Source organism: Dasypus novemcinctus, chromosome 8, assembly GCF_030445035.2.
Source record: "Dasypus novemcinctus isolate mDasNov1 chromosome 8, mDasNov1.1.hap2, whole genome shotgun sequence".
Classification (NCBI taxonomy): Eukaryota; Metazoa; Chordata; class Mammalia; order Cingulata; family Dasypodidae; genus Dasypus; species Dasypus novemcinctus.
The window spans coordinates 89764364-89791681 of NC_080680.1; the positions used below are offsets into that span (position 1 = coordinate 89764364).

The 27318-nt window shown below is 41.2% G+C and overlaps 1 protein-coding gene across 8 annotated transcripts in view; it reads right to left on the reverse strand.

Moving 5' to 3' along the window:
• GARNL3 (GTPase activating Rap/RanGAP domain like 3) overlaps nucleotides 1–27318 on the reverse strand; it is a 215880-nt gene that overhangs the window by 45524 nt on the left and 143038 nt on the right. For all 8 annotated transcript variants that reach the window (XM_071216986.1, XM_058302888.1, XM_058302887.2 and 5 more), the window contains 7 exons: nucleotides 27127–27153; nucleotides 21004–21079; nucleotides 20217–20315; nucleotides 14131–14234; nucleotides 6275–6383; nucleotides 3687–3732; nucleotides 2753–2859 (listed from right to left, as the gene is read on the reverse strand). In XM_071216986.1, the coding sequence (XP_071073087.1) occupies nucleotides 2753–2859; nucleotides 3687–3732; nucleotides 6275–6383; nucleotides 14131–14234; nucleotides 20217–20315; nucleotides 21004–21079; nucleotides 27127–27153 (568 nt within the window). The remainder of the gene's footprint in view (nucleotides 1–2752; nucleotides 2860–3686; nucleotides 3733–6274; nucleotides 6384–14130; nucleotides 14235–20216; nucleotides 20316–21003; nucleotides 21080–27126; nucleotides 27154–27318) is intronic.

Here is a 27318-nt window from a genome sequence, read left to right on the forward strand (position 1 = left end):
TGCTGAAAAGAAAAAAAAAGTCACTCTGTTGATAAACTCGGCCCTTGGTGCTGCTTAGTGATCTTGTAAATAATCTGTGATTAAATAGCTACATGCCCTTAAGTAGTTCCTTTCCCTTTGCTGGCACTCTACAAAGTGCTTACCACTTGAATCCCATGTTTCTAAGAATTCTTTTCAGCTTCTGGCTGCTTAACCTATTCTCTCTTGCTGACTCTTTGTTTCACATCAGTTTTTTGCTTTTTACCTGATCCTCTCTGGACTTGAAACACACAAAACCCACAGTTTTAAAGATGAAGCAATATCACATAAAATTCCAGATTTCTGGCTTGTTTTTAAAAAATCAGAATATCTGGCAACACTAGGCTCTTGTTTCTGAATGGCATCAATTGGCTGGAGCACAGCATATGCTCTCCAATTTCTCATAGCACCCACCAGTCCTTACTGTCCTATGCTTGCCTACTTCACTCACTTATATTCCTTACCCAGTCTCTATAGGCTTTTGAGTTTGTAATCCCTGTTCTAGCACTTGAAATAAGAGATATAGTAATTGGAAAAAGGGAGAGACAAAATCATCATCTTTTGCAAGTCACAGCAGTGTCTGCTACTTCTGTGTCAGAGTGAGCTATTACCTATAGACCCTGGTGTAGGTTAAAGTGTGTGAGCTAAAAACCCTGGTAGCCCAGCTGGAAAGCAGAGGAAACCCCAGGAAAGGTATCCTTCATTTTAACATTCTCCAAAAAGGAGGTTTTAGTAGTATGTGGAAATCTGTGTGAGGGATTGGACAGTATTTACAGAAGGAAGAGAGATAATCAAGTGGCTTGGCTAGGATGCTTTTGCTTACTGGAATTAATTGACACTCATCCCTTCAAGTCTCAACTGCATGGGAAGATGTACAGGGAACTTTTCTATTCTTGCTGAGGGAGGAAGCATTTTCAGGGCTATGAAGGAGAGACTGGGGAGATTAGAAGACAACCGTGGGACAACATGGTGTCTGTTCTTGGTTCTGGCCTGAAGGATTAATCTTGGTCCTCATGAAACTAGACTTAAGACAGAAAGAGGATCAAGAAGTTGCTCATAGTGCTGATGTGCACAGGAGTGCTGTCCCACGCAGGGGTGTCCCCCACGTCGGGGAGCCCCATGTGCAAGGAGTATGCCCCATAAGGAGAGCCGCCCAGCACAAAAGAAAGTGCAGCCTGCCCAAGAATGGCGCTGCACACACGGAGAACTGATGCAGCAAGATGATGCAACAAAAAGAGACACAGATTCCCATGCCACTGACAACAACAGAAGCGGACAAAGAAGAACATGCAGCAAAATGGACACAGAGAACAGATAACTGGGGTGGGGGGGGGGAAGGGGAGAGAAATAAAGAAAAATAAACCTTAAAAAAAAAAAAGAAGTTGCTCTTGAGGGACTTTGTGAGGCTTTATATGAAATCAGTGCTGCCTTAGGGCAGTTGACCAAGATGGACTCAGAGGAAAGGAGAGGATCACTTCCCCCAAAATTACATAGGAACAGCGATAGCATTAGGCAAAGACTGTGGGAGGCAGCCAATAAAGTGGCTGTAATGCATAGTGCCTAGAAGAAGGCTAGAAAAGTGGCATCTTCAGAAAGGGCACAGATTGCAGAGGCATTGCCAAGGTCCAAATGACTTGCAAGCAATGAACTTCCATGAAGAGCATGCAGGGGATGAACCTGAGTGACTTGTTTCTGATCACCAATCAGACAGTACCACCACTGGGTTTCTAGATATAATAATCAGGAGATACTCTGGGGAGGGATCTGGCAGTTCTCTTGTGGTCTAGAGAATGGGGGCTCAGAGTCAGGTAATTGGATGTTATCAGTGGAACTAAAATTTATACTCAGAAGCTAGTGAGGCCTAGGACAGTCAGGTTCCACAAACATCATTTACTTTCTTTTTTTTTTTTTTTTTTAAGATTTATTTTTATTTATTTAATTCCCCTCCCCTCCCCCGGTTGTCTGTTTTCTGTGTCTTTTTGCTGCGTCTTGTTTCTTGTTTCTTTGTCCGCTTCTGTTGTCGTCAGCGGCACGGGAAGTGTGGGCTGCGCCATTCCTGGGCAGGCTGCTCCCTCCTTCGCGCTGGGCGGCTCTCCCTATGGGTGCACTCCTTGTGCGTGGGGCTCCCCTATGCGGGGGACACCCTGCGTGGCGCGGCACTCCCTGCGCGCATCAGCACCGCGCATGGGCCAGCTCCACACGGGTCAAGGAGGCCCGGGGCTTGAACCGCGGGCCTCCCATGTGGTAGACGGACGCCCTAACCACTGGGCCAAAGTCCGTTTCCCCATTTACTTTCTTATATACACAGATATACATGCACTCCCTAGCAACTCTATCCATCCCTAAGTAAGTATCTGTAACTATTCTTCCTCCCACTTACTTACCACTCTATGACAAAGGCACAGATACATATATCGGCAGAGATTCAGAAATAGCCATATCTGAACACCGGGCAAAAAGGAAAGTTTGAGGGCCCATGATATTGTGAGTGGGTCAGTGTGGATAAACTTCAAGGCATTTAAATGAAAACAAAACAAAACAAAACAAAAACTTTAAGGCAGATGGGTAGGTATAGATGAGGACGCAGCAGAAAATGAGAAAACCAAATATGTTTTAAGTAAAGAATTAACAATATATGGAATTATTAAGCAATGATTTTTAAAATATGGCATCTTGGGAAAAATGTATTCTGATGTAGAACAAGTTGCAAAAACATATAGAAATAGAAACTTACATTTCACTAGCAAAAAGTCCCTGAATTCCTGGTGGTCTGTAAACACTGGTGGGGATGGTAAGGGTGGGCCAAAGAGTGGTACACTTTCTTCTGAAAATATTTTCAGCCTACATAGAGAACATTTCAGAAATTACTTGTTTTTTCTTTAATGATCACCAATGTTTTGACCCTAAATTTGCCTAGTTGCCTATGTAATATTGTAGGTATATTTATTCCACAGCAAAAGTGTCATCTCTGGGTCACCAGAGCCTCTGCCCCCATCTAACTCTCCTTTTTTAGCCCAGTCACTGTGCTTTTAGGGTACAGGCCAGCTCTGCTTGTATGCTTAGTGGTTCAAGGTCAGACATCCCAGGAATAACAGCAATGGCCAATGTTGAGGACCCGTTAGACACCATAAGGATTAACTCTGATTCTTACCAAATCTGCCCAGTAGGAGCATTATCTTCATTCTACAGATGAGATCTGAGGCTCAGAGAAGACAAATACTTTTTTCAAAGTTTCAACGTTAATTGACAGAGCTGAGATTCCAACTCAAATGTATTTGGCTTAAAGTTCATGTTATCTCACAATATCATGATGCCTTTTAATAGATTAATTTTTGAGACTAGAAGGGTAAGCAGACAAATTGCAGTCTAGAAAAGGGGATACTCTGGTCAAGACCAAACTTATCAAATTTGTTCCCATTATAAAGCACAGTAAAATTTCAAACTAGCCCTGAACCTTTCACAGAGCACAGGTTGCACAGGGCAAGATGGTATGAATGAAATTTTCCCAAAGAGATGGTAGGCTTGAATAAAATTTTGTAAGGTGATGGCATTCTTCTTTATTAAATCAAACAAGAAATACAGATATCAAGAATCTTATAAAATTAATGGCAGTTGACAAGAAAACATGAGAATTAGAAGAAGCAATTGAGATAAAAGTCACTACATACCTGTAATTGTCATTTTGTTGATCATACCTTACTAAGGCAAAAATATCTGTGGTATTTGGTTAAAGAAACTAATTAGCAATCCTGACACTCACAGTAACCAACTTGTGCTTTGAAAATCCCTTGTGCAGAATCATTCTAGACCAGCACTCTGTGTGGTTAGGGTTACATTGGGATAGAATCTTGACTTCTTTAAAAGAGACAGCCGAGGAAAAGATGTGAGAACACCATGATGAGGTTCAACCTCTGAGTGTTCATCCTTTGGGAAAAGGGCTAACTCACCATATTTATCAGAAAAGCAATTATAAATAAAGCTATTACACAACTAAGCAGCCAACAAAGCAGAAAGAGCAATTAAAATATGAAATTAGTCACATATTTGAAAAGAAAAGCAATTTAAATGCCCACTGTAAACCGCTTTCTCTTTCCTCCTGGTTTTGGTAAACAAAACAAGACAAAAAAAACCAAAACAAAACAAATGGATGTTGCTGATGACAGCCTCTAAGCAAAGTTTGCTTGTGTCGGGGCAGGCCAATAGAACCAATATCTCCACCCAGCTTTTCTTTCTTACTCTTCTTCCTCTCCTCCCATCATCTCTCACTCCCAGATTCCTTAGTCAGGACAAAAAGCCACCAATCTCTCTAAGTATTTCCATCTCTAGACTCAGTGGAGTGAATCTGCATTAACTATCAGCTTGTACCTTTCCAGAAACAAATGTGCAAAGCCCCTAATTTAAAACTTAACTATGGGAAATTCTGAAAATAATGATCACCTTTCAGTTACTTAAAAAGTCACCTCTTCTCCTCTCTGCATTGTGTTTGGAGAAATTTTCTGCTGCTGTAGGAGTGGGGAAATATTAATTTTAAATCCCAGTGAAGAAAGCAAGAGATCACTTACTAAGTAGGGTTAAGAACAGAAAAAAAAAATCATAATTAAGGTACATGGCATATCTGTTTTCTTCCTAATCCTCATGGTTGAAATTTGGCAATTTTCAACTTTTGAAAAACTTACTCTAATCCATATTTTATTCCTCCATACTGTGAACCCTGGGATGATGATGTCCATTCCACCTCTAAGTCAAGAGGGGGCTTAGATCCCATATGGGTGATAGATGCAATTCTCTTGCTTGCAGTTGTAGACACTCTCGGTTCCCTGGAGTGGTGGTTGACCATCTTCACTTCCCTGTTAGCTGACCTGGGTAAGTACAATGAACCTGAGAGTAGGTGTTGCAACTCTGCTGAGGCTCAGGGCCAGCTGGCACATGGCCGTCCAGAGATTCAAGTCTGCTGAGTATATACCAACCCCAGTAATGGAGGAATGAAATATGGATTAGAGTGGACTTACTGGTATTCTATTATAGAACTATTGTGACTCTAGCAATGGAAGAAATTGTATCATTGATGTGGAGACAGTGGCCATGGGTGTTGCTGAGGGCAGGGAGAGGGAAAAAGAGATATGATATGGGGCATTTTTGGGACTTGGAGTTGTCCTGAATTATATTGCAGGGACAGATGTAGGACATTATATATCCTGCCATAACCCAATGAATGGACTGGAAGAGTGTAAACTACAATGTAAACTATAGTCCATGAGGTATAACAGTGCTCCAAAATGCATTCACTAACTGCAATGAATGTGCCACAATCATGAAAGAGGTTGTTGATGTGGGAGGAGTGGGGGTGGAGGTGGGAGGATATATGGGAACCTCTTATATTTTTTAATGTAACATTTTTTGTGATCTATATATTTAAAAAAAAAAAAGACAATTAAATAAAAACTTAAAAATAAAAAAAAACCTTATATGTTATATTTGTTAAGGTATATTGAACAAGTGAAGGTATATAGAGCAACCAGTTTTTAGAAGCAGAAAATCACAATGATCCTGCCTCCAAACATTTTTCCTGTAGTCTCCAGGAAATATGAGTAACTAGACAAGAATTTATTCTAGAAATGGTTATTACTTATCTTTTACTTATTATGTACAGCCACCTTTGGATTTCACTGTCATGGTCTATGATCCAGAGCAACCTGTCTGGCTGAGCTGAGCTCAGAAATTGTAGTGAACATTAGTACCTTCACTGGACTTTGCCAGCAATTTTAAGTTAGCCAGCAATTAGGGGAAGCAGAGTGGAAGCAAATAAAAATATTATTCTACCATTTCTCAAGTTTCAAGAGATGTAACTGTAGCAGCTGTTACCAGGGCTTAGAATCAACAAAGAAAAATTACTTTGGCATTTTATTTTAACTTGCAAGTTTTTATACTTAAAGCAAATTTCTCAAGGACTAATTACCTATAATTCTTCTAAATCATTTACTATCAATGGATGGTAAGAAGTTAACTTCATTTCATAGACAACCTGAGAAAAGGGAAGGTATTAATATATCAGAAGTCAAGAATTTGCTGAGAATTAATCCATCCAGTACTATAATGGGTAGAATAAGGAAAGAGAAAAATATGATGCTTAGGAAAAATTCCTAAATAGTGGATGTAAGAATCTAGTCAATTTATAACATTTGATTTGCAGGTAATTTTAAGTCCAAAAAGCCTGACCAGTTTGCAAAACTGGAGCATTTACAAATACACAGGATACGTGTAAAATGGGAACGGATCATGGAAGGCTTAAAGGCCGGAGAAGATTCCTCTCCTTCTTGGAACACAATAGTGACGATATCATTTCCAATGTGGCGCTTTCTTTCCACCTGTATGAAAGCATAAATAACATCACTAGAAAGTCACTTTAAACATGGCACATTCATAGAGTTAAAAAACACAATACAACATAACAACAATCTATTACAGAGTTCCCAAACTTCAGCCATCTCTGACTTCTTGCTTCCCATATTTTACTAACCATCTTTCTTGCTCTCCTGGCTATCTCCTCTTGTTCCTCTCCCAATTTAGGCCTACATTTACTCTTGTCTATCCTTCTGCAAAAGTCTCTCCTAACTAGCCTCCCTACCACCAGTCTTTCCCATGTTTAACACTCTGATTACGTCTACCTTCAGTCAAAATCCCTTTAGTCTGGCATTCAAGGTTCCAAACAGGAGGATGCATCAGAATTCCTTGAGGAGCTTGTTAAAAATATGGATGACCTCTGATGACATTATCTCATAATCTGTAACAAATGTTCCACAACAGTGTGGTGTGTTGGTGAAGGGGTGTTTTATGGGAATTCTACACATGTGCATGATTGTTTCATAAGTTCATAACTTCTGTAATAAAGAAAAAAAAAAAAAAGAAATACAGTTAGCCTGAGTCCCACTCTAGTCTGGGGATGGGAATCAGGCATGCGTACTTTTTAATAAATGGCAGGGATACTTCTGAAGCACATACTTGCTGAGAACAATTGACCTATGTAATCTGATCCCAACTGACCTTTCCAAAATGATCTCCTAGACCTGGAGCTGGCAAACTTTCTCTGTAAAGGGTCAGATTGTAAATATTTTTGGCTTTGTGGGCCATATGTTCTCTTTGCAACTCTGCCATTATAGCATGAAAGCAATCATAGACAATATATAAATGGATGGGCATGGCTGTGTTCCAATAACACTTTGTTTACAAAAACTGGTGACAGGCCAATTTTAACCCAAGGGCTGTAGTTTGTCAAGTCCTGCCCTAGACCTTTGTCTAATCAGGCAAACAAAATGATTCAATATTCTCCAAAGATCCCTTATGTGTTTTCAGCTCTGGATCTGTGGTGGACTAAACGTGGTCACAAATTCTTTGCACCCCCCTCACTGAAAGGTCGAGTTTATTTTCCCTCCCCTTGAATATGCCTGGCCTGGAACAGGTACATGACTCTGTCTCTTCTGCTTCTTCCCTTTTGAAACATGGACTTTGAGGAGCCCTGAGTCACATGTTAGAGTTCCAGCCATTCTGCTACAGGGATCATGTGAAGAGACCACTTAAGGGGCCATGGGGAGAAGCAGAGGTGGCTTAAGCAACTGGGTTCCTGCCTACCATATAGGAGGTCCAGTAGTTGATACCCAGGACCTCCTAGTGAAGGCAAGCTGGCCCTTGTAACGAGCTGGCCCATGTGGAGTGCTGCCCATGCAGGAGTGCCAGCCCACGAGAAGAGCTGGTGCAGCAAGATGATGTAACAAAAAGAGACTCAGAGAAGAGATAATAAAAGATGCAGCAGATCAGGGAGCTGAGGTGCTGCAAGAGAATGATCGCCTCTCTCCCACTCTGGAAGGTCCCAGGATCAGTTCCCGGAGCTGCCTAATGAGAAGACAAGCAGACACAGAAGAACACACAGCGAATGGACACAGAGAGCAGACAACTGGGGGTGGGGGTGGGGGATAAATAAATAAATAAATCTTAAAAAAAAAAAAAACATTGGCAGAGGAAAGGCCAAGATGTCTGGACAGGGCAATAGGCCCAGCTGTTCCAGAATCCCCATCGAGCTGCCAATTAACTCCAGCTTCATTTGCCAGTTAACTGAAAATGCAAGAGAGATCCCAAGTGAGACCAGCAAAAAACCTGCTTAGTATTTTTCGTACATCCCATGTCCCCTACTCTACACTATAAGCTCCTAAAAAACAAAGGACCTATCTGATTCATATTAGATATGATTCCCATTTTGCAAATGAGGAAATTAAGGTTTAAAGTGGTTCTAATAATCGCAATTAAATTCAGTTAAAAAAATAATTATTGATACATCAACTGGTGAATGGATAAACAAAATGTGGTATATCTATACAATGGAAAATTATTCAATAGTAAAAAGGAATGAAATACTGATAGAAACTACAATATGGATGAATCTTGAAAACATGCATGTAGAAGAAGCCAATCACAAAAGACCACATATTATATGATTTCATTTATATGAAATACACAGAATAGGCAATTTTCTATTTCTATGGTTGCCAGGGACTGAGGGGAGGGCATAATGGAGATTCACAGCTAAGAGGAGTGGGGTTGCTTTTGGGAGTGATGAAAATGTTCTGAAATTGATTGTGGTAATGGTTGCACAACCCTGTAAGTATACTAAAAATCAGTAAATTGTACACTTTAAATAGGTGAATCGTATGGTATCCAAATTGTATCTTAATAAAATTGTTACATATATTGTTAAAATAATTGTTGAGTTTCTACTTTGTGTCTGGTTCTTGGGATGCATCTAGCAGGGAGGCACAAAAGGTAAACAGTAAGCATAATAAAGAAGCATACTAAATAATAAACACAACATTTGAAGGTAATAAATACCATGGAAAAATCAGAGCAGTGTAAAGTGGTCTGTGGGGCACTGGTGGCAGATGGGTTCCACCTTAAGTAGAGTCATCAGGGTCTGTGTTTATATTTGAGTAGATTTTAAGGTGGTGAGCTAGTCAGCAGAATGGATATCTGGTGGAAGAGATTTCTAGGCATAGGGAACAGCCAACACAAAGGCTGCAGGTGGAACAGTATCTCGTGAACTGGAGGAGGACAGGAAGACAATGTGATTGGAATGCAGTAAGTAAAAAGCCTGGTAGATGATGAAATGAGAGAAAGAATAGGTGTCATATAGGGCCTTGGGAGCCATTGTAAGGACTCTGGTGTTTACTCTGAGTACTCTAGGAGCCACTGGAGGGCTTGAGAAAAGAAAAGAAGGAACATGATCTGACTTGCATTTTAAAGGATCACTCTGGCTGCTCAATTGAAAAACAGGCTATAAAGGGACAAGGGTAAAGCAGGGAGGCCAGGTAGGAGGCTACTGAAATAATCCACACAAGAGATGATGGTGGTGTTCTGTATACCTACAACTTCTCTAATAAATAAAAACATTATAGCAGAATATTTTAACCCTGGCATTTTGACACTGAGGACATTGACATGAAGTGGGTGGATTTTTGAAAAGACAGCTAACAGAATTTCCTAACAAATTAAAATGGGGTATGTCAAAAAGAGAGGAGCCCAAGGTTTGATTCCAAGGTTTTTCCCAGGGAACTGGAAGAACAGAAGAGCCATCACCTGAGATAAGAAAGACTGTGGGAAGTGCAGGTTTGGAGAAGGTCAAGAGCTCAGTTTTGAACATGTTAGGTTTGAGCTGTTTAGTCCAATGGTGGCGTTGAGAAGATTGCATACCCGAGTCTGGAGTGCTGCAGAGATATCTGGCTAGAGATCGAAATTCGTGTTATTGCCAATTAACAGCTATTAAAGCCAGGAGACTGGATGTGATCATGAGGGGAGTGAATGCATCTACAAAGAGAAAAAAAAAGAGGACTAAGAACTGAGTCCCAGAGGATGACAATGTTCATAATGGCTGGTTAGTGGCAGTACTAGGATTTGATCTAGATCTGGCTGACAAGAATCTGTGCTTTCATAGGGTGGTAGATGCTGCTATTGGCATCTGTCGTGGTTGGAGACTATGCCTTTGCTATGGTTGTGGTGGTTTGAAGCTGTATGTACCACAGAAAAACTTAATGTTCTTAAATGGATTAAATCTAATCCATTCCTATGAGTGTGGACTCATTGTAAGTAGGACCTTTTGATGAGGTTACTTCAGCTAAGGTGTGCCCCACCTCAGTCAGAATGGGTTTTAATCCTATTCTTGGAGTCCTTTATAACAATAAAATTCAGACAGAGAGAGAAAGCCATGGAAGCAAAAAGCTGAAATCAATGAAACCTGGAAGAAAAGGGAAGGACCAGCAGGTGCCACCACATGTCTTGCCATGTGACAGAGGAGCCTTGGATTTCTGGCAGCTGGTCTTCAGGAAGAAAGCATAGGCTTCATGATGCTGTGACTTGGACATTTTCTGACCTCAAACCATGAGCAAATAAATTCCATTGTTTACCCCAACCCATTTCATGGTATTTGCTTTGAGCAGTCTAGGAAACTAAAGCAGTGGTGCTGGACTTCACTGGACATTAGGATAAGGAGAAAAGGCAAACATTACCTCCCTTCCCTGCACTGGCCACCACTCCCCTTTATGGTTTGTTATGGTGATAGAGGTGGGAGGAGAGAGGTCATAGAAGTTATTTTAATGCTCCAGAACCTATCAAATTTTTGTGAAAGTTTACAGATTTGGGATGTGGCTTGGATGGTTCTGTGTTTTAGATGTTAGGACGTGAAGAAAAAGAAAAAAACCACTAAGATTTTATGAGCCAGGTTGGCCTCTAACTTTTTTACTGTTACTTTTGGTCCCCAAGAAACCATGAGAGAAGTTCCTAATTATTATTCCTTTTTTACTCTCCCATGATTAGGCACTGTTATAATTTGCTATCATCTACATTTTTTTTTTTTTTTTTTTTTGCCTCTCTTCCCTCCTGAATTTCCTTCTTGGTAATAGAGAAAAGTTTTATAATTTTTTTTTAAAAAATTTCTCTCCCCTCACCCCCCCGTCCCAGTTGTCTGTTCTCTGTGTCCATTTGCAGCATGTTCTTCTGTTTGTATGCTTCTGTTGTTGTCAGTGGCAGGGGACTCTGTGTTTCCTTTTGTTGCATCATCTTGTTGTGTCAGCTCTCCGTGTGTGTGGCACCATTCTTGGGCATGCTGCACTTTGTTTCACGCTGGGTGGCTCTCCTTACGGGGTGCACTCCTTGCACGTGGGGTTCCCCTACGTAGGGGACACCCCTGCGTGGGAGGGCACTCCTTGTGCACATCAGCACTGCACGTGGGCCAGCTCCACAAGGGTTAGGGGGGCCTGGGGTTTGAACTGCAGACCTCCCATGTGGTAGACGGATGCCCTATCCACTGGGCCAAGTCCACTTCCCTATAATTTTGATTTTCCTTATATTGACTGATGCTGGACAAGTGGAGCCAGCCAACACACCAGGGTCCATCTGTGAATATTACTGTTCTCATCAATGAGTTCTGTTTTGCCCTAATATGCTAAGAGTTCCCAAGAGAAGCTACGGGAAATTTCATGAGACTTTTGAAAAGAAAGACTTTTGAGTTGGGCAAAGGCTGAACTGGTACTTCATTCCTTCTTACTAATACCCCTATTTGGCATGGGACATGGATAATTTTGGTGAATGTATAGGGCTGAATAGGTGGGGATGGAAGGAAGGAGTTGTACAATATTTCAATGGAAGTTTTTTGATGTTCTTGTTAAAATCTAACAGGTCAAAATTTCACAGTGATTGTGAAGGCCAGCTTGGTCTCTCTTCTTCACATCCCAAGATGATAAGACTTTTAGCTATTAAAAGGTGAACTCAGGCGCCGGACTTGGCCCAGTGGTTAGGGCATCCACCTACTACATGGAAGGTCCGTGGTTCAAACCCCGGGCCTCCTTGACCCGTGTGGAGCTGGCCCATGCACAGTGCTCATGCATGCAAGGAGTGCTGTGCCACGCGGGGGTGTCCCCCGCGTAGGGGAGCCCCATGTGCAAGGAGTGTGCCCCGTAAGGAGAGCCGCCCAGCGTGAAAGAAAATGCAGCCTGCCCAGGAATGGCGCCGCCCACACGGAGAGCTGCCACAACAAGCTGACGCAGCAAAAAGAAACACAGATTCCAGTGCGGCTGACAACAACAGAAGCAGCAAATAGACACAGAGAATAGACAACCGGGGGGGGGGAAGCGGAGAGAAATAAATAAATAAATCTTTAAAAAATAAATAAATAAAAGGTGAACTCTTGGAACAATAATATTATAATCTTCAACCACATAAAAGGAAGATGCTTTGCAGAAAATAGCTTTCAGTCACTTAAGGAGTGTTCCTGGACCCAGGCACTCCCTACTTCAATCTATGCTTTTTTTTTTTTTAAAGATTTATTTATTTAACTCCCCCCCCACCGCTGTCTGCTCTCTGTGTCCATTCACTGTGTGTTCTTCTGTGTCTGCTTGTTTTCTCATCAGGCGGCACTGGACATGTGTCTCTTTTTGTTGTGTCATTTTGCTGCGTCACCTCTCCATGTGGGTGGCACCACTCCTAAGTGGGCTGCAGTTTCACGCGGGGTGGCTCTCCTTGCGCAGGGGCCACTCCTTGCGCGGCGGACATCCTGACGTGGGGGCATCCCTGTGTGGGCCGGCACTCCTTGCGCACAGCAGCACTGCACATGAGCCAGCTCACCACACGACCCAGGAGGTCCTGAGTGTAGAACCCTTGGACCTACTATATGGTAGGCGGACGCTCTATCTGTTGAACCACATCTGCTTCCTCAATCTATCCTTTATCAGCGTTATCTTTCTAAAATAAAGACAAGCTTAAAACCTGCAGAGGGTCGCCATTACCTACAAGACAAACAACCAGCTCCTTATTCCAGGCCTCAAACCATCAATATACCTTTTATAGTCCATGACAGTAATACTTAGCACATCCTATCCCAAAGATTGCTTTGTCTTTCCCCCACACAGAACTTATGATGTAAGAGTTATAAATGCTTAGGAAAAAAGTCTTTTTAGCCCCTTTATATACCCTCTCTAGGTTCATCTTTTCACAAATCTTTGCTGAACAACTGTCTATTCATGTTTGTGATATATATTCATACAATGCCTTCAACATATAAAAAAGGTATAAGAATCTAATAAAAGGGGAAACGGACTTGGCCCAGTGGTTAGGGCGTCTGTCTACCACATGGGAGGTCCGCGGTTCAAACCTCGGGCCTCCTTGACGCGTGTGGGGCTGGCCCATGCGCAGTGCTGATGCGCGCAAGGAGTGCCTTGCCACACAGGGGTGTCCCCCGCATAGGGGAGCCCCACACACAAGGAGTGCGCCCCGTAAGGAGAGCCGCCCAGCATGAGAGAAAGTGCAGCCTGCCTAGGAATGGCGCCGCCCACACTTCCCACGCCGCTGACGACAACAGAAGCGGACAAAGAAACAAGACGCAGCAAATAGACACAGAGAACAGACAACCGGGGGAGGGGGAAAATTAAATAAATAAATAAATCTTTAAAAAAAAAAAAAGAATCTAATAAAAGGTTAAATGGAACTCCCCAAATCTCTCATAAACATTGTTTTGTCTCAATTCCAACTAACTGGAATCTATATGGTGCTACCTCTCCTGAAAATGGCAAATCTCTTGGATAGGTAAAGAGTTTTCAGGTACTTCCCCTCCTCCCCCAACACAGCATAGGTCATGCAGACACTCAATGTTCAACTCCTTCATTAACTTGAAAAACACTGCTTATTTTATGTCATGGATAGTCTCATTCTGATAAGGCACACTGAGAATAGTCTCAGAGAAAACACAATATGTATACGAAAGTCTCTCAGAATTCACATGAACACACATGAAGTTATACATGTTCACACACAAATATTCACACAAACCATTAGCTTGATTCTTATCTTTTTTTTTTTTGATCCTTCATCTCTTTAAAGTGATAACATCAGTGAAGACAGTTCTTCCTAATGCTCATTGAAAGTTCAAATATACAGACTGTAAATAATATCCCTAAACTGATGTCTGAAGTTCAGTTTAAATATTAATGGTCATATTCTCCAGTTCTATGTGACTTCCCTGCATTCAGGCTACTCTTTGATGATTTGCTTGTTCTCAAAGAGTGCGTGTGCACAACCTACCTGCTGTTTGTTCTCTTTGGAATATGGCAACATGGTGGAAACATGAAACATGATCTCATGCCCTTGGTACACAGTATAAACGGAATGCATCCCTGTGGTATCATCTGTAAAATACAAATACGCATAGTAGGCACAGAGAATTCTGAAGCTATAAGGAAACAGTCTTCATTTACAGACCAGGGGAATACAGCACACTGCACATTCTCAGAGATCACTCTGGGTTATCCACCTGAGTCGAAGCAACAGGATGGATCACCTAAATATCAGTTCTCTCTAACTTGCTACCTATCTGATTTATGCCTTGCCTCAGAGTAGAGGAGGTCATGAAAAGAAAATTTGGAGCTAAAAAGGAGAGTGTGTTATAATTCTTTGCCTTTCAATTACTCCTGGTGGCCCAGATGAAATGAAGACAAGATGACATATTGATAATTATTATGCCCACAAAACAAAAGGAAATTATATTACTCACAGATTTGTATAGTAATTAAGAGCATGGGCTTTGGAGTTATTCTTAAATTCAATTTCTCATTAGCTATGTTACTTTTGACCAGTTGCCTCTCCTTTCTCTGCATCTCAGTTTTTAAATTAGAAAATGGGATAAAAATAGTATCTAACTCATAGGGATGTTGGGAAGACTCAACAAGATTATATTTATAAAGTGCTTAGCAGAGTGCCTGGCCATAGCAAGTTCTGAATAAATGGTAGTTATCATCAAAACAGAGTGCTCCAAAATGTATTTACCAATTGCAATGAATGTGCCACAATGATGAAAGAGGTTGCTGATGGGGGAGGAGTGGGGTGGGTTGGGGTGTGGGGTATATGGGAACTTCTTATATTTTTTAATGTAATGTTTTTTGTGATCTATGTATCTTAAAAACAAAACAAAACAAAAACAACAAACAAGCAAACCAAAAAACAGAGTGGCTAGAACAACCAGCAAGATGGTGACAGAGTAATGAGCTCCTAGAGTAAGCTCCTACTACGGGGCAATTTGTAAACACCCAGAACTATCTGGGCTCCAGGACACCAAAAGAGCATCTTACAACATCTTTGAAGGAATGGAAGAAGGAGACTGCCCATCTGCAGAGAAAATTTGTAAGTTGAGCCCTCCACGCCATGGAGGCTGCTGCCCATCCTTCAGTGGCGGCACATGCCACCTTGGGAGCTATTCTGCTGGAAATGGAAGCTCCATTTCCCAAAAACGGGAGAGGAAGAGATGACTGGGCACCAACTTCAGCTACTGATTAGTAATTTCGGTGGGCTAAAGTATAATTCTAAGAACGGTTAAAGTTTGAACCTGTCCCAGTCAGAAAGAGGCTGGTAGCTGCCATCTTAACTCGTGCCTGGCATAGGGGTAAACGGGGCTGACTGAAAATCACAGTGCTGGTAGGGACCAACTTCTTTCCACCCAGGTCAGACTGCAGTTCCGGCATAAGCCCCAGCTCCACCTCCAGCAGGGAGGAAGCTGGGAGGACCTGCGCCAGCCTCTCTGAGAAATTACAGACCACGCAGTGGAGGCCAGTGATCATCCTACTTTGGCAGTGCAAGTGCCCCAGGAGCTATTCTGCGGCTGGAATTGGAAGCTCCATTTCCCAAAAACTAATTAGTAAATTCGGCGGACTAAAGTATAATTCGAAGAACAGCTAAAGTTTGAACCTGTCCAAGTTGGAAAGAGGCCGGTTGTCACCATTTTTACTCTGCTCCCAGCATAAGGGGAAGCCAGGCTGGCCAAAAATCATAGTGATGGTACAGATTGGTTTCTTTCATCCAGATCGGCCTGCAGCCCTAGCCTAGGCTTCAGCCCTGCCTCTGGCAGAGAGGAGGTACCAGCCTATCCTGGTAACTGCAGATACATTTGGCTGGCACAGACTGAATAATTTCAAGTCTACCAGGGCAACTGAGGTCATTGTGGACCTGCATTGCATGGATTGCTGCCCACACCTGCAGCTCCATCCCCACCCCAGGCAGGGGAGAAAGAGGCAGGAGGCTTCATCAGTCTCTCTGGGCAACTATAGTCTAGGCCTGCACAACTTGGATTATTCCACACAGCTGTGACTCTGTCCCTACTCCTGGCAAAGGAGAAAGTTGGGAGAAGCTTCATTGGTCCCTAGGGCAATTAGGGCAGCTTAAGCATCCACAGCTTATAGCACCAACTACATCCTTGGCTCCTACTGCACAACCAGCAAGGAAGAAAGGGCAAGAAGCCCTAAACTAAAGAGAAAAACTGTGCCCAGAATAAATACTCTAGTAAGCCAGATGCAAAGACACCAACAAAAAATTATAATCTACACCAAGAAACAGGAAGCTATGGCCCAGTTAAAGGAACAAGATAAGCCTACAGATGACATGAGGGAGTTGAGACAACTAATCATAGATGTTCAAATAAATCTCCTTAATAAATTCAATGAGACGGCTAAAGAGATTAAGGATATTAAGAAGACACTGGATGAGCACAAATAAGAATTTGAAAGTCTACAAAGAAAAACAGCAGATCTTATGGGAATGAAAGGCACAATAAATGAAATTTAAAAAACATTGGAATCATAATAGCAGATTTGAGGAGGCAGAAGAAAGGATTGGTGAGCTTGAAGAAATGGCCTCTGAAAGTGAACATACAAAACAACAGATGAAAAAAGAATGGAAAAAATTGAACAAGATCTCAGGGAACTAAATAACAGCAAGAGATGTGCAAACATGTGTATGGGTGTCCAAGAAGGAGAAGAGAAGGGAAAAGTAGTAGAAGGAATATTTGAAGAAATAACGGTAGAAAATTTCCCAACCCTACTGAAGGGTATAGATACCCATGTCCAAGAAGCACAATGGACTCCCATCCAAAAAAGTCTGAATAGACCAACTCTGAGACACATATTAATCAGAATGTCAAATACCAAAGACAAAGAGAGAATTCTGAGAACAGCAAGAGAAAAGTAATGCATAACATATAAGGGATACCCAATAAGATTAAGTGCTGATTTCTCACCAGAAACCACGGAAGCAAGAAGACAGTGGTCTGATATATTTAAGATAATGCAAGAGGAAAACTTCCAGCCAAGGATCTTATATCTGGCAAGACTATCTTTCAAAAATGAGGGTGAGTTTAGAATATTCACAGATAAATATAAACTGAGAAAATTTGTAACCAAGAGACCAGATTTTCAGGAAATACTAAAGAGTGTGCTAGAGTTTCAAAAGAAAAGACAGGAGAGAGAGGTCTGGAAGGGAGTCTAGAAATGAAGATTATATCAATAAAAGTAACTAAAAGTGTCAAAAGAGTGGTGAAAATAAAATATGACAGATAAAACCCAAATATTCAGGAGTAAACTTAACCAATGATGTAAAGCACTTGTATTCAGAAAACTACAAGTCAATGTTAAAATAAATTTAAAAATGCCTTAATAATTGGAAGAACATTCCATGCTCACAGATAAGAAGACTAAATATCAAGATATTAATTCTGGGAAGCGGACTTGGCCTAATGGATAGGGCATCTGCCTACCACATGGGAGGTCCATGGCTCAAACCCTGGGCCTCCTTGACCTGTGTGGAGCTGGCCCATGCGCAGTGCTGATAGGCGCAAGGAGTGCCGTGTCACGCAGGGGTGTCCCCCGCGTAGGGGAGCCCCACGCACAAGGAGTGTGCCCGGTAAGGAGAGCCGCCCAGTGCGAAAGAAAGTACAGCCTGCCCAAGAATGGCGCCACACACACGGAGAGCTGACACAACAAGATGACGCGACAAAAAGAAACACAGATTCCCGGTGCTGCTGGTAAGGATAGAAGCAGTCACAGAAGAACACACAGGGAATGGACACAGAGAGCAGACAACTGGGGCTGTGTGTGTGTGAAATTAATAAATAAATTAAAAAAAAAAAGAGATATCAATTCTACTCAAATTGATATACAGATTCAATGCAATCCTGATAAAAATTCCACCAGCATTTTAAAAATAAATTGAAAACAATTTACTTGGAAGGTTAATAGGTCCTGAATAGCCAGAAAAATCTTAAAAAGGGAAAGTGAAGTTGGAGGACTCTCATTCCCAGACTTTAAATCATACTACCTAGTGGTAAAAACAGCATGGCACTGGCAAAAAGAGAGACACATAGACCCGTGGAACCAAACTGATGGTTCAGAAACAGACCCTCTCAAGTATGGTCAAGTGATTTTTGACAAATGTACACTATGGTAACAATCAGATGGTATTATCTTATAATCGGTAACCAATATTCCACCACAGTGTGGTGTGTTGCTGGAGGGGTGTTGTTTGGGAATTCTGCACATGTGCATGATTGTTTTGTACGTTTACAACTTCTGTCATAGGGTGGGTTGAGGGAAAAATGTAAACACCTTGTATTGTTGTGAGATATTTCTTACAAATTATGAAATAATATCATCAAAATCTAACTATAGTCCATATCTCACATTTGGTATATTTTTCCCCCAACCCACCCTATTATTTTTTAAAAAATATTTTTATTACAGAAGTTGTGTACATATGGCACACATTTTCCACACTGCCCCATTATCAACACAGTACATTTTTGGCATAGATACAAGAATATTACATTATTACTGCTAACCACAGTCCATAGGTCACTCCAGTTGTATTTTTCCCATGCTTCTCCACATTCCCACCACCCTGCAATAGTGCACACTTATTTGTTATGATATTCATTTGGCCTAAATTTAACAGGCTTCAAATCTGAGTAATCTTCCTTTTGTTGCCTTTTATGGCCAGGCACAACGATTGATTGTGGGGATCAAACAAAACAACTAAAGTAAAAGCACATGAAAAACCTAGAAATGCTATACATATATAAGATAGAATTAGTGGTCCCAAATCTAAGCTTGTCATCTTCTCTATACAACCCTGACCAGATACTCACTCCCAAACTGCTTCTCTACTGGTGTTCCCAAACTCATTGCTAGACCCACTACTGACCCAGCTGCCCAGACCATAAATCCAGGTGCCATCTGTAATTCCTTTCTCCTCTTCACCCCATGTTCAATCACAGAATCAAAGAATTCTGCCACTGCTACCTTTAAAGTGGTTCTTAAATCAGTCCAGTCATCTCCTTTCCAACCTCCCACCCCCTCCCCAACCAAGGCAATTATCTTTTGTTTGTATTGCTACAACAGCATCTTACTCCCTTTGGACCATTCTTCACACTGAAGTCACTGTTCTGCTCAAAAGTACAAATCTGATCCCACAACTCCCCAACTTAAAACCCTTTAATGACATCCGAATACATTTAGAATAAAATTCAAAATTAACAAGACTTCCAACTCTCTGCAAGTTAGGCCCCTACCCCATGCCTCCTTCTCTAGTCCATATTACATGTCCTTGCTCCCTCCTGCTATTGGAGATTCTCTTTGCTGCCTCAGGGACTTTCATGCTCTTTCCTGCCTCAGGGACTTCAAAAATCTTCTCTTTGCTTGAAATTCTTTTCTCCCCTCAGAACACTCAAATTACCCCTATTCATCACTTTCTCAGGTCACAAACATCACTCCCTAAGGGAAGCCTTCCCTAATCTCCCAGATTTGGCAAAATGTCCTTTGGCACTCTACATTTGGAGGTATTTAGGATTAAACTACTTGATAATTATCCGTTTTTCTGTGTTGTCCACAGGACATAGGCTCCTAGAAGGCAAGGACCATGGTGGTTTGTCCACAGCTACATCCCTGGAGCCGAGCACAGTCACAGCACAAAGAAGATGCTCAGTGGGCACGTGATGTTCATGGGCAGTCTGTGATTCCTGCCACCACTCAGGAGCTGTGAAGGCTGATTTAGTCTGAAAAGCTCAATGGAGCCACCAAATGTGTCCAATGACCTCATGTCAGACTGTCACTCCACTCCCTTCTTGTCCTCCCCGCATCTTGGGGATCAGTTCAAAAACAGGTCAAGCTGACTAACACAAGTTATACAAATTAAAACAAAATAGATCAAGAGGCAAGCTTATTCAAAAACATACAAAATGTTAATAGGGAAAACTGTGTGTGAGAGGGGGTACATGGCAACTCTGTACTTCCCGTATGATTTTTCTGTAAACATACAACTGCTCTAATACACACACACACAGGCAAACTTACTTTTGGTGTCCAGTCCACCACGGTAGCCTGTCCAGCCCTTTAGAGTGATTGTATCACCCAGGAGATTTAAAAATTTTTGAAAAGCCTCACTTCCGATTTCTGTAGGAATAGGTAAAGTATGAGGAAAGTGTTGGTATCAGTAAGTCCTTATTTTCTAACTGCATTGAAAGCTTTTGAAAATTAACTAGGGCTTGGTAGTAGGTAAGCAGAATCACTTATCTTCCTTTTTGGAACCATGAAGGAAGTTCCAGATTCCCCGGAATTCAACGGAAAGAAAATTACAGAACCAGACTAACCAACCTTACCAATGACAGACTAGGATCACAGGTGTTTAGTATTACACAATGATAACATTTCTATTGCTATTCATAATAAACAGGTATTTAACACAAATAATGCTCAATAATAGGAAGGTGATATCATTTTACAATTCTCACAATCATAAAAATCACAGGGAAAAATCTTTCATCACTACTGATACTGTACAGAAGTTAATTTTCCAAATCCCATGTAATTTTTCAGATAGACTATCTTCAGTGCCTAGGGCAGTGTCTGAAACAAATTAGGTAATGAATAAATACAGGTTGAATGAATGTAAGAACTCAACTGGGCAACAATTGCCCTACATAATTTACCTGAAAATTTACCCTAAAATTTCACAAAACTATTAGGTGTTTCTTTGCAATAAAGATTCCAGCTCAACAGGCAAGTTCAGTTTGGACTGTTAAAACTGCAGTAGGGCAGAACAGGGTTTCCACCCAGCACAAAGGAAGAGGAAATCACTCACCATTGCTGAACATTTCATCATCAGTGAGCTGCCCATCTTTGGCAAAAAGAACCCCAAACTTGAAATTGACAGAGCCCTTACAATAAAAGACAACAAAAGGTGTTAGAATAAAGAATCTTGTCATCAGGGCATAAGTAGTTGTGAAATGAGAAGTTCATTGTTTAGGAAGATAAAACTGTAGTCATCAGAATGGATACTTGGGGATTACTTCCTTCCCCCATTCCAATTTTGATCAATGTAAATAATCATTTTCTTTTATCTTTATAAATTTTTAAAAAAGATTTATTTTATTTCTCCCCACTCCATTCCCCCCATTCCCCTCATTGTCTGCTTTTTGTGTCCATTTGCTGTGTGTTCTTCTGTGTCTGCTTGTATTCTCATTAGGCGGCTCCGGGAACCGATCCTGGGACCTTCTGGAGTGGGAAAGAGGTGATTACTCTCTTGCACCACCTCAGCTCCCCTCTTCTGCTATGTCTTCTTATTTTCTCTCCTTTGAGTCTCTTGTTGCATCATCTTGCTGCACCAGCTCTCTGTATTGGTTGGCACTCCTGCATGGGGCAGCTTTCCCGCACAGGGTGACATTCCCATGCAGGGTGTCATTCCTGTGTGGGGCTGCATTTCCAAGTGGACTGGCATTCCATATGGGCCAGCTCGCCACGTGGGCCAGCTTGCCTTCACCAGGAGGCCCTGGGCATCAAACCCTGAACTTCCTGCATGGTAGATGGGAGCCCAATTGCTTGAGCCATATCCGTTTCCCTTTATAAATTTTTATAACATAAAGATTAATTTTATGTGTTTATTCATTTGCAATTTCATTACCAATAGCATTTGCAGGATGCCATGTCCATTCTGTAGCGAAACAGTAATTAAAATAAATCGTCCACAGGAACTCACAAGACCAGCATCATCTTCAGTAACAGTCCAAACCCCGGTTAGCAAAGGAGAGCTAATTATAATTCAAAGTTTATCACAAAAATCGCAGGCTATCTTGTAGACTCTTTTAGAAACAGAAATGGAAATTTTAGGCAATTTGTACTGAAAGCTCATTTTCCCCAATTCCTAAAAAACAAAAAACTTTTACTCTCAAGAAGGCACAAATCAGATACGGGGGGAAAAAAAACGCAAACCAAGAAGCAGGAAGTAGCTAGTTCAGGCTATCATCATCAATTTTAAATAGTGGATTAAAATAAAATCCTGTGGGAAAGATAAACACCAAATGCATGATAGTAGCTTCTACAGGGAAGGGAGAAAGAAAGAAGAGTGGGATTAGAGAGCAGTATACAGGGTCTTAATTGTATCATTAGAGTGTTTTTTTCATAAGCTGGGCAGTGGGTTTATGAGTCTTTATTACATTATTCTTGATGCTTGTTTGTATGTTTGAAGTATTTCGTAATAAAAAAAATCTGGGAAAAAATCTGATGTTGGAAGAGAATTAACCTTTGCAAGGTTGTCTGACCCACACTAGATGGGGGATTCCTGGTAATCAATTTAGGAGTGGACAAGGAACAAAGGTCTTTAAAGCATTGTTCATGCATCAGAGGTGGGAGGTGAAGCCAGGATTCAAGACAGGGATCTGGGAGAATTAACATTCAGAAAATTGAAGAGTCTAAGACAATGTTTCTAAACACTTTCTACTCCCAACACATCTGAGACAGACGCAAGCCCATTAGTAACAGTCGTTTTCTAAGCAGTGATTCCTATGTAGTGCTTCTCCATACAGGGTAAGGAAGGAGGAATAATGCCAAGCTGATCCTCCCACCTGGAACTCCTCCACAGCTTCGTGTGGCCTGCTCTTTCCCACCGTGCCAGGCCCCAGTTCAAATACCAATTCCCAGAAAGGTCTTTCCTGATCTTCCAGTATAAAGCCTGCCCCTGCCCCTGACCCCCCGTTGTTATGCTCTATCTTAGCATTTTGTTTATTTTCTTCATAGAACTATTCACATTCCATAATTCTTTTATTGAACATGCATATTTGTTTGTTTATTCCACAAGAACATAAGTCTTGTGAGGGAGGGATCATACATGTTTTACTTTCCACTGAATCCCCAATATTAAACCACAGTGCTAGGCATACTGGAGATAATTAATAAATATTCATGGATTAAGGGACTGTGTGCATAATTAATGAGGACCTTGTTCATGGGAAGCAGGCGCCCAACTACTTGAAAAGAAACATAATTGGTTGGATACAACATGGTTTTACAAGTCCATGTTGCCCCTGAATGATCACCTCATCCCCACAAATGACAGTTTTTGGTAAATTTTTAAGAATTTTGTCACTTTAGGTTTTTATAGTTTACAACTTTTCTTTCTCTATTTTGGAAATAAAGAAAACAATGCCATGTCTCCAAGTCTCTGACGCCGCTTTCCTTTTTCAGTGGTCCTTGAAAAAGCACTACATCAGGTTGGAGTATGACAAATGACCCTGTTAGAATAGCAGTGTTTGGACAAAAGTAGTTCTCAAACTTCACCATTTATCAGAATCCCCTGAAGGGCCTGTCAAAATACATATTTTCCAGAGTTTCCAATTTAGTAGGTCTCAGGTGGGGCTTGAGAATTTGCATTTCTAACAAAATCCCAGGTGATGTTGATATATTGGTTCAGGGACCACACTTTGAGAACCCTTGGACTAGAGGAACAAACTAGGAGACTGTCAAGGAGGCTTACGATCAGCTGAGCAGGACTCGGTCAATGATCAAAGCTATGCGTCATAAATCAATAGACTACTAGAACTAGAAGGAACTGTATAGTCCACAGACTCCATACTTTGCCTTTACAAATAGGACAACAGAAGTCCAGGGAAGGAAAGAGACCTGCCCAAGGCCGGATACTAAGTGAATGGTAGGACTGAAGCTGAAACTTGTGTCTCCTGACTTTTGATTTAGTGCTTTTTCCAATATCATGGCATTCTTCGAAAGAGTTTTGAGTTTGAGTGGAAATTGAAAGTTACAAGCAGAGATGGGGCCCAGTGTCACCTGTTTACTGACCAAAGCTTGTAAAAGCTTTTATGGGGCTGCTCTGGGAAGTTGGCCCCCTGCTACCAGTACCCTTGCTGAGACCCCTGTTGCTTCAGATGGAGACCCCAGAAAGACTGGTATTGCAAGGCCTTGTTAAGTCTTCATCACAAGTTGTTGGGAGTCAGAGTAAAGAACTGCAAAGTTCATAAGGCATGGAGGGTTGCAGGAAAGGGATCTTACAGGTACCTGTGCACCCAAGGGAGTAGAATCTTCTAAGTTCACTTACAGGTAGGGAGAACATGTGTCCAATTTGCCAGGACAGCCTTGAGTTATATCAGTTTTGTATGCTGTTATCAATAATTATTCTCAAAAGTATCCCGGTTTAAATGGTAAATTATATAGAACCCTCCTGCTTCAAGTGGAAATTCCAGAAAGACTGGTATTGCAAGGCTTTGTTAAGTATGTGAGACTACTTATAGGGCCTTAGTTAGGTTAATTTTGTTTCTAGGGCTTCCCAAATGATGATTTCCATGACTAACAGAGTTTTCACCTATCTCCAAAAATCAAGATATTGCTCAGTATTATGATTTTTTTTTCATATTTTAGGGGGGGTAGTTTGATTTGAGGTTACTCAGCCATCACAGATTTTTTTTTTAGGAGGTACTGGTGATCAAACCCAGGACACTGTACATGGGACGCAGGAGCTCAACCACTTGAGCTATATCTGCTCCCCACAGATTATATAATCTGTGGCTTGCTTGCTGTCTGCTCTCTGTGTCCATTTGCTGTGCATTCTTCTATGTGTCTGTATTTATTTTTTATTTATTCCCCCCCCCTTGCAGCTTGCTGCTTGTTTGCTGTGTCCATTCGCTGTGTGCTCTTCTGTGTTGTTTTTTTTTAAATTTATTTGTCTCCCTTTTTTTGTTGTGTTACCTTGCTGAGTCAGCTCTCTGTGGCGCTTGTGGACTCAGTGGCACTCTGCAGTGTTTGTGGACCGGTGCTTGCAGGCCGGAAGCTCTCCACGGCCGGAAGCTCTCCATGACGTGTGGGCAAGCTTGCCTTCACAAGGAGGCCCTGGGACAAGAACCCAGGGCCTCCCATATGGTAGCCGTCAGCCTAACTGATTGAGCCACAGCTGCTTCCCCCAACAGATTATATTTTAATAAACCATCCAACATAACATAATTAATGCTTCATGAGGTTGGCTGCTACTTGCAGTACTGGATCTTGGGGAATGTAAGAGAGCTCTTAAGGTCCCAAGACCCCCTGAAGGGAAGGAATTCATGCATACTGGGTTTCTCCCTGACCAAAGTCCTGCTCACTAATTTAACATAGAAATAGGCCATAAATGTACAAACTTTAAAATTTTTAAGTTCTAAATTTTATGAGACAAAACCCAACACATTGCAAATCAATTTGTAGTCATATTCTTGTGACTTAACAATATGCTAAGCATTATATTTCTTTTGAGAAAAGTGAAGTATGAGGGAGAATGGGAGTCTCAATGATTCCAGAACAATCTTTTAGAACCAAGAAATGATGGCCTGATTCAAAACTAGACTCAGTGGTTCTTTGTTATAGGCAATACCTCCATGATTCCATGACTCCACATGTTCTTACCCATTTCTCAATTTCTTCACGTGTATTATAATTTGAGATGTCATGCTCTTTCATGGTGGATCCTGTCTATGGAGTGGACAAACAAACTGTGTTTCAGGACACCCACATCACTTCACCAAACAGGTAGCCTTTAAGGAACATCTCTACTGTTGTTTATTAATTTTTCCTCCTGCCCATCTTTGCAGCTGATAATTTACTACTAAAATAGATGAAATTGGGATAAACTGGAAGGATTAAATAGGAATGCCTCGGCCACACAGGGCTCCGAAGGCTCTGAAGGATGGTAACCTCTGCTCAAATGCATCAGAACAAGCAACTCTTGTTGCTCCAAATAAATATTCCCTTAGTAAGGAAATACAATTAAAAAGTAAAGAGACCAGTTATTTATTTTTCAAAAATTTGGAGATCTGGAAAAAAAAAGTATGGAAGGATATATACTACACAGTTAAGAGAGGTTCTTCAGACGGGATGGAAGTGGAAAAGTTGGGGGGATGGGGGAACTTCCACATTTTCCATTTATAAATTTGTATTTGTTGCTACAAGCTTGGATATGTACTTACTGGATGCTCAATAAATATTTGTGAATTAATGAATAGAATAATTTTGAAATGTAAAAGCCATACATAGTATAGTCCTACTTTTATATAAAATATATACAAACATATGTCTAAAATGTTAATAGTGGTGTCTCTGTGATGACAAGTGACTTTTATTTTTTCTGTATTTTTCAAATGTTTTCCAGAAATGCGTACTACTTCTAATTTAAGCCTTTTAAAGGGAAGTAGATTTGGCTCAACGGATAGAGTGTCCGCTTACCACATGGGAGGTCCAGGGTTCACACCCAGGGCCTCCTGACCCATGTGATGAGCTGGCCCACATGCCGTGCTGATATGCACAAGGAGTGCCCTGCCATGCAGGGGTGTCCCCCATGTAGGGGAGCCCCATGCACAAGGAGTGCACCCTGTAAGGAGAGCCGCCCAGCACGAAAAAAGCGCAGTCTGCCCAGGAATGGCACCGTGCACACAGAGAGCTGACGCAGCAAGATGACACAACAAAAAGAGACACAGATTACACATGCCTCTGACAAGAATACACGCAGACACAGAAGAACACACAGTGAATGGACACAGAAAGGAGACACCTGGGGATGGGGAAGGGGAGAGAAATAAATAAAAAACAAATCTTAAAAAAAAAAAAAGAGAGGCAAATGTGCTAAGAAAGCACAAGCATCCCATCTTCAATTTAACGAAAATTTAACATTATTACTCACCCTGTTACAAGGTTAAAATTTGAATGTTTCCAAGCAGATTTATTTAAATAGCTTGATTGTTTTTATATCTTTACAACTAGCTGCAAAGAAAATTCTGAAATATATTTTGGAAAAACAAATCAGTAAAGTCTTTTAGTGATAATGGACTCAGTATGCAAATCCATATAGAGATTTGAATGAAAGAAAAAGTTGTGTTCATGGTGAAGAAAGAACTATATTTATAAAGCATTGAGGCAGAAAACAAGCAGGAGCAAATTTCTACATAAAATTACTTACCTCTTGTTCTTCAAGAACCAGCAAATCCTGTTAAATAAAGTTTTAATAGTTTACGATGATGCTTAAAGGTGAACCACTTATTTAACTTTTGGTGAAAGTTACATTTCAGTTTATTCACACTGTTTTATATTAAGACATTTGAAAATAATAAAAGTTGGTTATGAGAACTCTCTTTGGAAAGAAAATTATGAC